The 15,231-nt window shown below is 42.3% G+C and overlaps 1 protein-coding gene across 3 annotated transcripts in view; it reads left to right on the top strand.

Annotated features, from left to right (window-relative positions):
* BFSP1 (beaded filament structural protein 1) overlaps window positions 1–15,231 on the top strand; it is a 71,822-nt gene that overhangs the window by 26,619 nt on the left and 29,972 nt on the right. For 2 of the 3 annotated variants that reach the window (XM_005313480.4, XM_065589673.1), the window contains one exon: window positions 11,635–11,695. In XM_005313480.4, the coding sequence (XP_005313537.3) occupies window positions 11,635–11,695 (61 nt within the window). Of the gene's footprint in view, window positions 1–6,670; window positions 6,731–11,634; window positions 11,696–15,231 lie in introns of all 3 variants that reach the window. The other variant, XM_065589672.1, reaches the window with a different exon arrangement.

Raw genomic sequence — 15,231 nt, 5'->3', positions numbered from 1 at the left:
AAAATGAAGTAAATCAAGAACTTTTTCAAACTGAAATAATGTTAAATGTCTCCATTTTGATTCCCCTCCCACCCCCCAGTGCCTAATGCTTCCTCCTAGCCCTGTCTCCTAGTTTTTGAATATATTGGGAGGTAGATTGGATCTATTCTTAGCTATTAGTGATATGAAAGATTTACTATGAAAAGTATGTTGGCTTTATTATACATACAATAGCTTGTATTTTATAATATTTAAACATATATGTTAATTGTATTTTCAGATTCATAAAGTTCTCCCTTAGTAGGGTCTATGGGGGTCTTGGACTGTCTGGGCTTGGTTCTGCAGTCCCTGTTCACATTGAATAGCACTTAGACTCAGGAGTAGTCTTGTTGAGATCACTAGAAATACTCACGTGAGTACATGCTGCCCATTGTAAGGAATGCGGCAGTGCGCCCTCCTTTTTGTGTCTCTCTTTCTGGGCTAGAGATCCTTGAGTAACTACACTGATTGCTTCTGTCCTTCTGCCTCGGATCCTCTGGATTTAGCTGCTACCTGCATGCCGTGAGTGGTCACCATGAGCCACTAGAGAACTACAGTTCAATGCTCCAGCAGAAAATACCAGAGCCCAGGAAAGAAAAAATTAGCAGATTAAGGACATGATAGGCACTAATTCCTTCTGACAAACTGGGAAAGAATTTAAGCCAAATAAGCAAACAGATATCCCAACAATATAGACTTGCAAAAATCGAGGCATAGTGCTTCTGGGATTTATATAAAGGAATCCAACCTGGGTAGTTGACACAAGAACAAAACTGCATCACTAGAGAAAAACAGTTGCACTTGAAGACATCATTAGAAACTACCTTCCCTCCTGGTCCTCCCTTAACAATACAGGAACAAGAAGAATCAGTTCAGAAACTCATACCTATGTAGCCCAAATAGAGCAATAGACTCAGACTGGGTTGCATTACAGGAAAAAGCGCTGTATTCCATTTACACGCTAAAGAATATAATCACTCCTCAAGATCAACATCTTTAGCTTCCTGATCCTCAGAGCAAATAAATCTGCCCAAAGCCACAAAGTACTCCAGATTTTAATCTGATATCTAGAATACCAGTATACAGGTCACTGGGAAGAACCAATTTAAAAAAGCAGCTATCTAGGCTGCTACAGAACTATGAGGCCATCAGACTAGCTCACTACAGTGAAATGTGCAAAATGGAAACTGACTCTCCTTGAATACAGAATGTGACCATAAACTAGAGATCAAAATAGGGAGGCACAAACCCAGAGAGGAGTGACTGTGCAACCATTGTGACAGAAAGTGACAACATAAGAATGGCCATACTGGGTCAGACCAATGGTCCATCTAGCCCAGTATCCTGTCTTCCAGCAGTGGTCAGTGCCAGGAGCTTCAGAGGGAAGGAACAGTACTGGGCAATGATCAAGTAATCCATCCCCTGCCATCCAGTCCCAGTTTCTGGCAGGCAGAGGTTTAGGGACACCCCGAAGGATGGAGTTGTGTCCCTGACCATCTTGGCTAATAGCCATGGATTGACTTATCCTCCATGAATTTATCTAATTCTTTTTTTAATCCAATTATACTGTTGGCCTTCACAACATCCTCTGGGAATGAATGAATCCCACAGGTTGACTGTGCATTGTGTGAAGAAGTTGTGCGTTGTATGAAGAAGTACTTCCTTATGTTAGTTTTAAACCTTCTGCCTATTAATTTCATTGTGCTATGTGAAGGGGTAAATAACACTTGCGTATTCATTTTCTCCATACCATTCAGAATTTTATAGGCGTCTATCCTATCCCCATTGGTTGTCTCTTTTATAAGATGAACAGTCTCCGTCTTTTTAATCTCTCCTCATAAGGAAGCTGTTCCATGCCCCTAAACATTTTTGTTACCCTTCTCTGAGCCTTTTCCAATTCTAATATATCTTTTTTTAAGACGGAGTGACCAAAACTGCATATAGTATTCAAGGTGTTGTCATACCATGAATTTATATAGTAGCACCATCATATTTTCTGTCTTACTATTTATCCCTTTCCTAATGGTTCCTAACGTTGTTAGCTTTTTTGACTTTTGCTGCACATTGAGTGAATATGAGACAGAGAGGCACTCTGCTCCAAGGTGCAAAGTATGAAGGTGTATGAGGAAGACAGTTCCTAAACTGTCAGGAATCATGAAAAATCTCTCCTCAAAAAACAATAAAGAAAATCGGTCCCTAACCCTGGGAGAAAGGAGGGAAATGATAGAGATGGCATCATGCTAATGTAGCCCCCTGGAGTGGACACTGCTGACAAATGGGAGCATGGAGCTAGCCTGAGTGAATTGTACCTATCTCTGACAGATATTTAAGGGGTCTGTCTGGTTTTGGTTTGTTTTTTACTCTTGTATAGCTTTTCATGCTAATGGAGTCTCACTGAGCTGAATTGTGTACTGTCTTAGCTGCTCTATGGTTAGTTTCTACTGGCTGGACTGTCCAGTCACCGATGTTTTTCTACCACACCCACTAATGGTACCCACAACTTAAAAATGTTTTATGTCACTTTTTTGCAGTATAGAATACTTACTTCTTTCTGTGACCAAAAAGCAAAAATAACTGCTACAACTTGCACATTTTATTACCTATTTTCAAATATACCACCTACCCCTCCCCTGCCTCTTACAAATACAAAGATTTTAGCATGCTGGCACTCAAACACACACACTGAATTTATCCTATTGACTTGCATTATTAGCTAGACCAGTGGTTTTCAACCTTTTTTTCATGTCTGGACCCTTAAAAAATTTTGAATAGAGGCAGGGCCGGCTCCAGGGTTTTTGCCGCCCCAAGCAGCAAAAAAAAAAAAAAAAAAAAAGCCGTGATCGCGATCTGCGGCACTTCGGAGGCAGCTCTACCGCCACCGTTTCATTCTTTGGTGGCAATTCGGTGGCAGATCCTTCGCTCCGAGAGGGAGTGAGGGACCCGCCGCCGAATTGCCGCCGAAGAACCGGACATGCCGCTCCTCTCTGTTGGCCGCCCCAAGCACCTGCTTGCTGAGCTGGTGCCTGGAGCCGGCTCTGAATAGTGGTGAAGACCCCTTTGGAAATCTTAGACATAGTCTGTGGACCACATGTTCCATGGACCACAGGTTGAAAACCACTGTTCTATGGTAACCACAACCTTTCGCAGACCCCTTAGACATAGTCTGAGGATGTCCAGGGGTCTGCGGACTTTAGGTTGAAAAACCACTGAGCTAGATCACATGTCCTTCTGAAGTTACATTTTAAATGCACTAGGGCTGCTACACTATTTGCAGAATTAATCCTGATGAACCGCTAAAAGCAGATCTTACATTCAAATTCATTTTTTGCTCATCTTTAATGGGATTCACATTTCTTTATATTAGCATGAATAATTCAGACTCTGTGTCAATGGATAATGACTTCTTTCTCTAGAACTCACTTAAGTATTCCTGGGGACTGCCTACCACAGCTTGCAATATCATGTTGCTAATTATGTTAATTGTATTAAGTATAATTATCATAGCAGTATTATATTTTGCATGTGGGAAGGCTGAAAATATAGAGAATATTTCTCTCTCTCTCTCCATGGTATCCAGAAAGTTATTACAAACTAGATTATTTTAATGTCAATGTCTAAGCATAAGTAATTTTTAACTGAAAAAAAAAATTAAAAGTTTACTCATTAAAACAGTGTTTCGTTTAAAATATATCCAAAGATAGAACTCCTGGGGTTTGTGCGTAGTGTAACTCCCTGGAAATTGCTAGATATAAAGCTGGGCACTGGATTCCTCAATAATTCTTCATAACAATTTTTGTTATGATCAAATCTAATTGATATTCCTCCCAAACTGGACCCCTGTTGTGAAGCCAGGGTGACCGTGTAACCGGTAATCAGAGGTACGGGGCACAACCCTAGTAGCACAACAGCTGGAATGTGTGAGATAAGAAGCGCTCCATAGTCAGTAACGATCTGCAAAGCCGCTTTCCAAACCTCATCTGCAGAAGCAAGTGCTTTTGGCTTGCTCAGAGTGAAAAGTGGCCAGGGCGTATGGCATTGCTTAATGCTCTACTGGAATGCTTCTTTGGTGATGAGCTCAGTAAAATAACCTGAGTAGAATAGAACAGGACAGTCAACATGTCTTAGCTCCAGTTTTCTTACTCCCCTGTTACCTATGACTTGTTTGATGTACATACATGGTGACTGGATCCATCAAATGCATCAGGCACTGGACAACAGTGAGCCTTAGTAAGAGGTTGGAGGAGGTGGCTGTACATGTCTTCAAAATGTCATTCAGATAAACAGTCCCAGACCATCCTGTACACATTCTGCTGCCCTCAACATCCACTGACCCATGGTAACCCTAACAGCCTCTCAATGCAAGAGGGCAAGGGGTTCACTGATTTTTTTGGTAGTATGTTTCAGCTGGCCTGACCAGTTCAGTCTATCCCAACTCACTAATTTCATAAGCTGTATCTAACGGTGTTATGTAAGATATCAACAGAAAGCTAATGACATACTGGTCATTAATATTAGTGTGTGGCATATGTATGGAGGACAACTTTCAAATTATAAACATATTAGAAATAATGTTATCAAAGTACGTCTGACAGGCAGGGCTAGACAAAGGAATGTAGTTCTGCCACCTGGAAGATATTTCCAAGGTACATTAAGAGACAATGGGCACGCAAATTCCATAGATGGTCAGCAGGACCATCAAGACAGTAGGGAGAGGAGATTGCAGGAAACAGATAAATTTGCATTTAGCAAACTCTAGAGCAGGAAGAAGCCAGCATGAAACTCCCTACACCAAGAGACTCTGTCGCTTTCCTCATAGCTTGAATGAATGTTACTTTGAGGGGGGGAACCTTCAGAAGAATCCATTTAAAGATTCACTGGACTACAAAGGAACGAACAGAGAACCCCAAGTTATATTTCACCTATGAAGACAAAGAAATTGAGCACTTTGGACTTTGTGGGAGATCCCTGACTTGAGAGGTTGGTCAGCCATCTTGCTGGAAGGTAGATTGGTAAGAAAACTATCATGAACAAAGGCTGTAGCCTGTTTTGTTAAGTCTTCGCATTTTTCTCTCTTGTTTGCTAACCTTGTCCTTTATATGTGAACTCATTTATAATCCTATCTCCTTTTGTTAGTAAACTTGTTTTACTTTTAATCTAAACCAGGCAGTGGTTTGTTTGGTTTAAAGCGAATGTTAATTCTGGTTAATGTGGCAAACTGTTGGGTATTGTGTCTTTAAAGGAACGAATGAACCTTAGTATCTGTCTGAATGGTCCAGGAGAGAGCTGGACATTGCAGATCACATGGTTTGGGGAAAATTCCGGACTGGGGGGTGATGGGTCATTTTGCCAGGTGTAATCAAGGCTGCTGGAGTCCAGAGAGGGACAGTGTGTAACAAGCAGGCTGCTGGAATCAGAATTGCTGAATCAGAGCTGCTTAAAGACATTCAAGTGCATGGTTGTATGCTGGCTGGAAGCATCCAGACAGAGCCACAACAGCAAAGCATTCTAAGGCAGTCAAGTTACAGAAGAGGCAGTAACACCACCCCTCAGGGGGTCTATATTGCACCCCAAAACGTGACACCACCTAGAAGAGGGATGCCTTTGCACACGACACATAATTAGGGCCCTACCAAATTCACGGCCATGAGAAACACGTCATGGACCAGGAAATCTGGTCTCCTCCCATGAAATCTGGTCTTTTGTGTGCGTTTACCCTATGCTATACAGATATCACGGGAGAGATCAGCATTTCTCAAACTGGGGGTCCTGACCCAAAAGGGAGTTGCAGGGAGGTTGCAAGGTTATTTTAGGGGGGGTACAGTATTGCCACCCTTACTTCTGCACTGCCTTCAGAGCTGGGCGGCTGGAAAGTGATGGCTGTTGGCCAGGTACCCAGCTCTGAATGCAGCACCCCACCAGCAGCAGCACAGAAGTAAGGGTGGCAATACCATATCAGGCCACCCTTCCTTGTGCACTGCTGCCTTCAGAGCGGGGTGGCCAGAGAGTGGCGGCTGCTGAGTGAAGGCCCAGTTCTGCAGGCAGTAGCACAGAAGTAAGGGTGGCAATACCACATGCCATGCCATCCTGACTTCTGCGCTGCTGCTGGCGGAGGCCTCTGCCTCTCCCAGCCAGCAGCCACTGCTCTCCAGCTGCCCAGCTCTGAAGGCAGCACCACCGCCAGCAGCAGTGCAGAAGGAAGGGTAGCAGTACCGCAACCCCCCTACAATAACCTTGTGACCCCCCCCCCAACTCCTTTTTGGGTCAGGACCCCTACAATTACAACACTGTGAAATTTCAGATTTAAATAGCTGAAATGATGAAATTTACTATTTTTAAAATCCTATGACCGTGAAATTGACCCAAGTGGACCATGAATTTGGTAGGACCCTACCAAAAGGGGCAGCATAGCAGTGACACTACTTCATTGAGAGTGGTGTATAGTAAGAACTAAATAAGGAAGATTTTGGGATTGGGCTCATTGTTCCTGTTAATACAAGTAGTAGTCAGTACCTCAGAGATAAACAGTATAAGCTATGTCATGTATATTCTTAGTCTGCCAATCACAGGTACTGTGAGACGAAATGCAAGTATTTTAGGCTTGTGCATCATCCTGGTAGGACTTGCATTCCATAGTTTGTCTTTTCTTTGGCAGAGGTATCTATGGGGAAGAAGGACTTACCAGCCAAAGCATTGCTGTTTCTATTGAGAAAAGGTTAGTGAAAGTACATGTCTCCTCCATTGTGCCATAAGGAGACAAGACATGGGGTCATCCTGACCTCCTGTACATCAGAGTTTCTCTGCTGCGCATCCTTTACTGAAAATGTTTTGTCTCCAGCTCTGGCAAGCTTCATCCCAGGTACCTTCATCTTCATCTTCCTTGCTGATTTTAATATTCTTGGAGTGAGTCAGGGGAGAGACAGCTTTTAGGTATCTAACGTTGAAGACCAGGACCATGAATTGAATCCAGCACTGAGTGGCTGAATGCTGAGTAATGCTGTGATGTTTTCTTGTCTACTGTTCTGCTTAGGAGACAAGATGCTGCATTTTGAGCCACACTCAACTACTAGAAGCCTCCCAGTGTCAGTGCCAGGGAGAGAACATGGCTGTAGTACAGCCTTGAATAACAAAGATGTGGATCATTGTGGCTAGGTCTACATCTGTGAGGAACAGGTTCACTCTACTTGTCCACTGCAGAAGGGAATAGATATTTCTAGCCACTGCTGAAGCCTGGCATTTCAGAAGTGGAGACAAGTCCAGTTATAACTCCTAAACTGTACATGTCCCTCACATTCAATAGGCAGATGCCATCAGCTAATGGGAGTGCTCACGGATTCTGCTAAATATCTGAACTCTGGGGTACGGTGGCAGAATTCCCATATTGGTAGCTCTCTGACAGCTGAAAGAGGAAAGCAATGTGGTGGTGGATCTTTTAAAGGTCTGCTCTAGCTTACTTGAATCAGGCAGCTTCTTCAAAGGACACCTACTAGCTTTTCCCTATTACTATGGCAACTAATACCCTATATGCAGCAACACAAGTGAAGCAGCACCCCCTCCATTGCTGACTTCTTCTGCTTGCTGCTTGGCAGCAGACAAGGCATGAAGAACATTGTCCAGTCCACTGTCCAGCCCTGGATCCACTCTGCCAGCTAAGGATCACATTTATATCAGGAATAAGGATCTCAGTATCTTTATCTGCTTCATGAGGGTCAAAAGATGACTTTGCAGACCTTGGCCTTCAGCTCGTCAGTTTCAGGCCCTCACATAGGTACCATATCAGCATGGGTACACCAGTCAGTCTGTCCCCTGACTGGCTTGCCCTTTCGCCGTTCAAGATTTTCAAAAGTGACTAGAGATTTTGAGTGTCACAATTTCTGGGTGCCCAACTGAAAGCAACTTAAAGGGGCCTGTTTTCAGAAAGCACTGATTTCCCACCCTCTGAAAATCAGATCCCTTTAAGGTGGTCTCCAGTTGGGCACCAAAAAATGGCATAGAAAATACTAGTCACTTTGAAAATCTTGGTTAGCATGTGATTTGTTCACCTTTGGGGATAGTCAACTGGTCATTGCACTTCTTCAGCATAGTTTCCCATGTATTTTTTTATTGATGCACATTTTTTGCATGATTGGGCTCCACAATAGAAGAAACAGCTAGAGAGAAAGAGAATAGAATAGAATTTTGTTTTATATCGCGCCTTTCTTATGGGAAATGTACTAATGAGCTTTATAAGGCAACAAATACCATAAGATCCCGGCAGTATAGCAAGTGTATAAAGCCAGTGCAGTAACCATGCATTTAAACATGTGATGTGTATGTGTGAAAGACATTTTCAGAAGTTGCAAAGATCTCTTAGTGTACAGAGAAGAGCAGAACAGAATGCGGATTGATTTAAATCTCTTCCAAGAGGTGGTCATGCTAACATCACAGTATATTGAGTGTAAAGCTTTATCCTCAGATGATACGTGAACTCACAAGGGAGTGTGGAGTGGAGTAACGTATGTGTGTTATAACAGCCTTCTTATGCCACTAGCTTTTTGGCTAAAGGACAATGACGGAAATGGCTGCTAAATATATTTCAGTTAATGGGGCTATATGGAAATTCAAGCAATGAGCCGGAATCAGATATCTCCCCCCCTCCCAGATCAGAGCAGCCCTGAATTGCGGTGGGGTTGAGATCTGGATTCAGACTCTGTCAGCCTCATCTCTGTTGAATTCAGTCAGTTAAATTACTGAGAGAGCAGCATTTTATCATGGCTGTATGATTTTCATTCTTTCCCAGTTGCCAGAATATATCTATGCAAATTAATGAACTGTTTGTTGTTAACTGCACATTGAAGAGATTTACAAGGTCCAACAAAATTTGTTTTAGGTCAGCAGTTTAATAAAGCTCCATAATGAATATGGTCTTAACTCAGAGGATGAATGGCTTTACTGGTGCACTGGGAAACATTTGGACAGCGATTTGTGATTTACTGACAAGCTCTGCTGTAGGAAGCTACAGAACAGCATTTCAGCAGAAGAAAGTCATGAACGTACGGAAGCGAGAGTGAAACTAAGCAACTTTTTTTCATTTTTTTTTACCAGTTTGCAGGCAGTTCCCAGTTCACTACTGGCACCGAATAATAGCATTGGGTCTTGCCCTTGCAACACTGTGCAGGGAGTAAGGAGGCTTATTTAGCCCCATCCCATCCCTTTCACTTTTGTAGACTGTCTGCGTGGGGGGAAGTGAGGGGCTGCAGAGAGAGAGACAGGATGGCCCAGTTGCGGGGTTCTAGCTTAGGACGTGGGGCAACCCGCTTTCAACTCCCAGCTCCACCATAAACTTCCTGTGTGACTTGGCGCGAGTCACTTGGGGCTAGACCCAGAAAAGGTAGTTAAGCTCAGCAAGGTGATACTTAACTTCAGCCACCCTGCCACCTCCTGGAATCCTCAACCTCGAGTTCGGCACCCAGACGCCCCCACTGAGATGCCTGGGGAGAATTAGGAGCCTTAACAATGGGATGCACAGAAGCCAGTGTGCTGAGCAGGGCACTGCCTAAGTTAGGCAGTGGTAAATGCCAAGGAGAGGAGTGTGACCTATGCCCCACCCCCACCCCCTGGGCTGGAGGGGGTGCCTTCCTCTGCTCAGGAGTCATAGCTGTGAAACCTTTCCTGGAATTAGGTGCCTAAGCCAGATCAGTCCTTTCTCAAGAAACATTGAGAAGGAGGAGTCCCCTTATACTCAGTAGCCCAGTGGTTAGTGCACTCACGCAAGATGTGGGAGATCAGGGTGCAAGTACCCATGCTGTCGCATTGGGAGCAGAGTCTTCCTCCTCCCAGGTGAGTGCCCTAACCACAGAGCTATAGGGTTTGCTGGGAGTGGGTCTCTTTCTATCTCTCAATAGTCATTGGGTCAGAAAGAGGGTGAGAATGACACTCTGGCCTAGTGGTTAGTGCACTCTCCTGGGAGACCCAGGTTCCAGTCTCTGCTCCAATGAATAGTTAAGTATTTTATACAAAGTGGGACAGCTTCCACAGGAGCGAATGAATCTAGCATTGAATGAAAGGAATTTCCTAGTGACTGGACAGGTGCCTTGGAAACCATGAATTCACCTGGAAGGAAATGATGATTTCAGGAGAGAGTTGAAGGATTAAATTATTAGGACAAGAGAACTTTCTTCTAACTCTTTGATGCTTTCCTCCTAGGTTAAGCCTCAGGCAGTGTTCACTACCATAGCCTATGTTACACCTACTCTATAGATAAACAGAAGATTTCCATTCCCCAGGCTAACTACCCATATTTTAAAATGTTTAAAGTAGATGCTGAAAAGATGGCAATTTTGTTTTCTGTACTTCTGTAGTAGAAATTACTTCAGGGAGCGAGGAATAAGCAGCCAGGCTATGTCTATCTCACTCTTCAGCCACCAGCAACAGCCTGACTTTGATGAGCAATTTGTTCGGTGTATGATAATAAAATCTGGTTGCTCAGAATTGTAATATGTTTCTAATTGTTTTTTTAATTGCAGCATCTCATTAAATTACTTCTCTGGTTAAGCAGTTTATTTACAGTCTTGCTTTTCTTAAAGGAAAAGAGGAGAAGAGTCTGCAACAGGATTCTTTTGTGCCCTCTCCAAAGAAAGAACTACAATCAATCAATCACCCTTTAGGGATAGTGATGGTGATTTCTATCCATGAGAAAAATCTCTGTATGAGAGAATTCTTTGTATGTTACAATACAAAGCTGACATTCTTAAAATACAACCTTTTATGCCATGTTTATCTTAATTCAGAGAGAAACAAAGCATAAACTACATCATTTTCTTATTTATTTCCAATTTTTCTCTAATATAGGAAATTTCGCATATACATATGTGTTTGTTTCTGTACATATACATAGGAGTATATTATAACGGCATATAAAAGTTCATGCGTTTTCTAGTTTCAGCAAGCAATGTTAAATATTGTGCTCATTAAAATCTGCACTGGAGTTTATGAACAATATAAAATGGTGCGTAATACTAAAAAAGACTCAAACCCCAAGAAAATCAAAATGTATCCTCATTCTACACTCCTTATTCAGATGAAACTCCCATTGAAATCAACTGTGCACCACAAATTGCAACATTATTTACCGTGGGCACAACTAAAATGTCAACATTTATCAGTGGTTACTCTACCACACTGGATTATCCCAGATACACTGTCACAGTTATCTCCTCTACCAGCAGAATGAAATATTGTGATATCTCAGCTATCGAGTCTGGTAACTATTGGTAAATAGTGACTTTTAAATGGTGAGCACTGTTTGTCTGATATAGTTTTGTATAATGTAAATCACTGACATTTTATTGGAAATGATCTAGGCTCAGACGTTCTTTGGAGAAGTCATGGCAAATGTCCGTCCACTTCATTGTGTTTGTTGCTTGATGAAAAGACTAGAGGGGCCTAATCAAAACAAGAATTACACTCACCATCTGAAGCCAAAGATCTATGGTTAAGTTATGAATAAACCTTGTGGGCCTGGTCAAGATTCATAGTCAACTTAAATGTGACACTTCTATACTGCAAGATATTGTAGATGGAGACACAGTATGTGAAGAGATAAGCCACTCGACTCCATCTTCTTTGTCCTATTTGCAGGTACAGAAATGAACGTGAATATCAGCAGATGCTGAAAGAGACCCTTGAACGCCTTAATAAGGTGAGCCTGTTACAGTAGAAAGTGTGTTGTTTGCATCAGCTGCTTCCTTTCATTTCATTTACTAGACAAAATTGCTTTGATGTCCATTCAGTTTGGTTCGATTAATTTTTAAGCAGTTATTTTAGATCTGATGGAATTTATTTTGGTAATATTATATAATATTACTTTTTCTCCCATAGTCACACTTATTGGTGCCCCCACAAATCATGAAAGGACAGTTCCCATCCTCTCTTCTATTTCTGGCCATAAGCTATTAGTGTGTGCAGGTAACTTTACTGTCAATAGCATTAAGAAATCAGAATCTAGGATAGTGTGAGAATTTGGGACCTTTCCTCATTCTCCAGTCCTGAGTGATTTCTTTTCATCCTGTAAACTCTGAAGGGGAGCCCTTCGGTACAGATTTTCAAAGGTTGATTTCAATGTGAATTAGGCACCTAACCTGCTTAGGCCCTTATGAGAATGCCATTAGGTGACTATCTGCATCATTAGGCACTTACATACCTTTGAAAATCTGGCCCTTAGATTCTGATCCTAAACATACTGCAGTCTGTGGGAATAGGTTTTGGATTGGGCCCTTGGAGAGAGACCTATCTGATCACTAACTGGACTTAATGCATGCATGCATGTTTCCCTAGACCCATGGAATATAAACTTTGTAACTGATCCAGTAACATGGGTCCCTTTAAGTTACAGTTAGGTGCATTAGTAAGTGTTTAGCTGGATTCGGGCTATTAAGCACGATTCTGAGTTTACTGAAGTAAATGGGAGTTTTGCCTGAGAACGGAATTCAGGACCAGGTCGATAGAACAGACGATGGCTGCACTGTTTTACAGTTGGAAACATTCATTGTCGGTAGGGTTTCTTAATATCAAGCCAGATATAGTCACAAATCAATAAATAAGAGAAATGAAAGCCCAAGAGAACAGATTTTAAACTAATTTCCTCTACAGATGGGTGATGTTTCTTGTGCAGTCCCTCATTTGCCTGGGAGTTTTTAAGCCCTTGACAGACCTTTATTGCAAGCTACCTTTCACTAAGGATCCTTTCACTAAGAATTGCCCTGCAAAGCATTCCCATTGTATATCTCTTGCTGTTGTGTGCCTCTGGCCACCTGCGGGAGAGGTCTACTGATATGATGATAATGATGTGGAAAAGCGGAGCAAAGAAAGTTACATCTAAATATGAATATGTATCATTTTGGCTATAAGGTGGAGAGAAATAAAAATGACTGTTCTGGTTGCTGTAAACTGCCACTGTCTGCATGGTTGAAAGCACCATACCAATGAGCTCATTAAGGAAAGAGCTCCGGGCCAGAGGCAAGCAAAGTGATCTTAGAAAAAGGGCTGTTTTCCCTAATCATTGTTTTGTTCTTTTTGCATTTATTGACTATTAATAGCTGAAAGCCAATGCTATCACATCGGTGTAATCTGTAAAGTCAGGTGTGTTTAAAAAAAAAAAAAAGCCAAAATGGCTGAGAACTTAAAAATTGGATAACAGACCACAGATCCCAGTGGTGATTGAACCTGGTAATATTCTAAACAAAAATTGCTCACAGCCATGCTTGTAGCTGTTTCCATCACTTCACACTGACTCAACAAACCTTCTAGGGTTCAGAGTGACACACAGACAGAATGAGAATCCTGGAATGTTGTTATATAAATTAGCAATTCTTCTTACTATGGAAGGGATCTCACTTAACAGAGATACCATCTTTATGTGTAGTGTCATGTTTTTTAAACAGTCAGCTCAATGATCAAAGAAATCCCTTTAACCTGATGTATTGTAATTATTGAACTCTTGGTCAGAGAAAACTGCATGAGTCTCTCCACTCACGGGTTTGTCAGTTCTTTGTCAGTCCTGTTATGACAGTCTGGGAGCCTCAAGGAGATTATCTGGCTTTGAGGATTAAAACTGTATCCTATCCTGCAGGAAAAAGTCAAATCCATTAAACAACACCAAGTTCCTGTTAACAAAAAAAAATAGACGTTTCATTCCTCAATTCCTGCAGATTAAGAGGATTTTAAAGGGCCTGATCTCTGGCATACCTTGAATACTGTTGTAATCAGAAGCCTTGAGCAGAGGCTTACCTTTAAGGAGGTGAACAACCCACTGATGGAAGCTTGATTTTGGTTTTGGAGTGCAGGTGGGTCAATACCTCCGGAAGGCCATAACACAGTTCCCTATCTTGGCCCTGTACCAGTGTTGTCCTGTTTCCATGTCAAAGAATAATCCCCGGTCCTCAAACTGTGCTAGACAATCATGAGCCTAAGATGTGGGACCCAAATGTAGGCAGAATGCTGAAGCTATTCTGTAAATCATACAGTTTAGCCAAATGGTGATAAAATGAACATAAGACTATTAAAGAAAAACACAGAAAATAGCAGATGAATATTACGAAGAGTTAGTGCCAAGCTCCCTAGTTCATATCACGGAGATAACAAATGTCTTTCATTTGTGAAGCAGTTTTTACAGTGCCTCAAAATATGTTAGTGGTGAACAGCATAATGACTTGAGCTGGGATTTATAAAGTACCATTCAAAATCAGTGGGAGTTGGGTGCCTAAACCTAGTGCCGTGGTGAAATCCTGGCCCCATTGAAGTCAATGGGAGTTTTCCCATTGATTGAGGTGGAGCCAGGATTTCACGCCTGGTATTTAACGGCAAAGGGCCAGAGTCAGCCCGACTCTTTTGCAGGTTCTCAGTGACTGGGAGGCCACAAGCAGCTTTGTTGCCACTTGTCTGATCCTGACTTGAGACATGCAAAATTCCAGTTCCTGCATTTAAGCAAGCACAGGGACTCCGAGCTTACTCCCCTAGGGACAGGGAGAAGATGGCCTATCGCTAGCCGTCTCCTAGAGCTGCCAGTGGATCCATCTGACTGCACAGTAGGCAGTAAAATGCATCCTAAACAGGGGTATAGTAGAGTGCATGCAGCTCAGCACCTGCGGGAACTCTAGTGGTGAGAATGCTTCCAGTGCTCCCTCTGGGACGGTGTGATTCTGCACCAAGTCCAGCTGTCGCACTGAGCCCTGAATTACTAGTGCTGTTTCTAAAGAGGTTAAAATGTAACATTTCCTGGCAGCTTTGTTTCCTGGATTCTTCTGTCTTCAACTACCGTCCGACACTTAAACATTTCTTACTGGAAACAGCTAACAAGCTAGAATAGCACCTCCGTACCTCACAAGGGTGCTGTAAGGATAAATACATTAAAGATGATAGAGCACTCAGATATTCCAGTAATGGGGGGGACAAACGGGGCAACTGATAGATTCAAAAATTCTGAAGTTTCTTGCTCTAACCAGTTTCTTCTGTATCCTTTATCCCCTAGAGAAAAAATAAGTGACTGTGTTTTCCCCATTCCCAGACTTGCCCCTGGAAACAGTAGACATGATTAGATGGGAACTTGCTCACAAGGGACATCATATGCAATGCCATTTAGGCCATTCATACTAACTCAGTGGCTTATGACATTATGATGCAACTGTACTATACTTATAGTACTAGCTTCAACACTACTTAGACTCTATTGCAGAGGAG

Source organism: Chrysemys picta, chromosome 3, assembly GCF_011386835.1.
Source record: "Chrysemys picta bellii isolate R12L10 chromosome 3, ASM1138683v2, whole genome shotgun sequence".
Taxonomy (NCBI): domain Eukaryota; kingdom Metazoa; phylum Chordata; order Testudines; family Emydidae; genus Chrysemys; species Chrysemys picta.
This window is presented reverse-complemented; position numbering and strand designations above follow the sequence as displayed.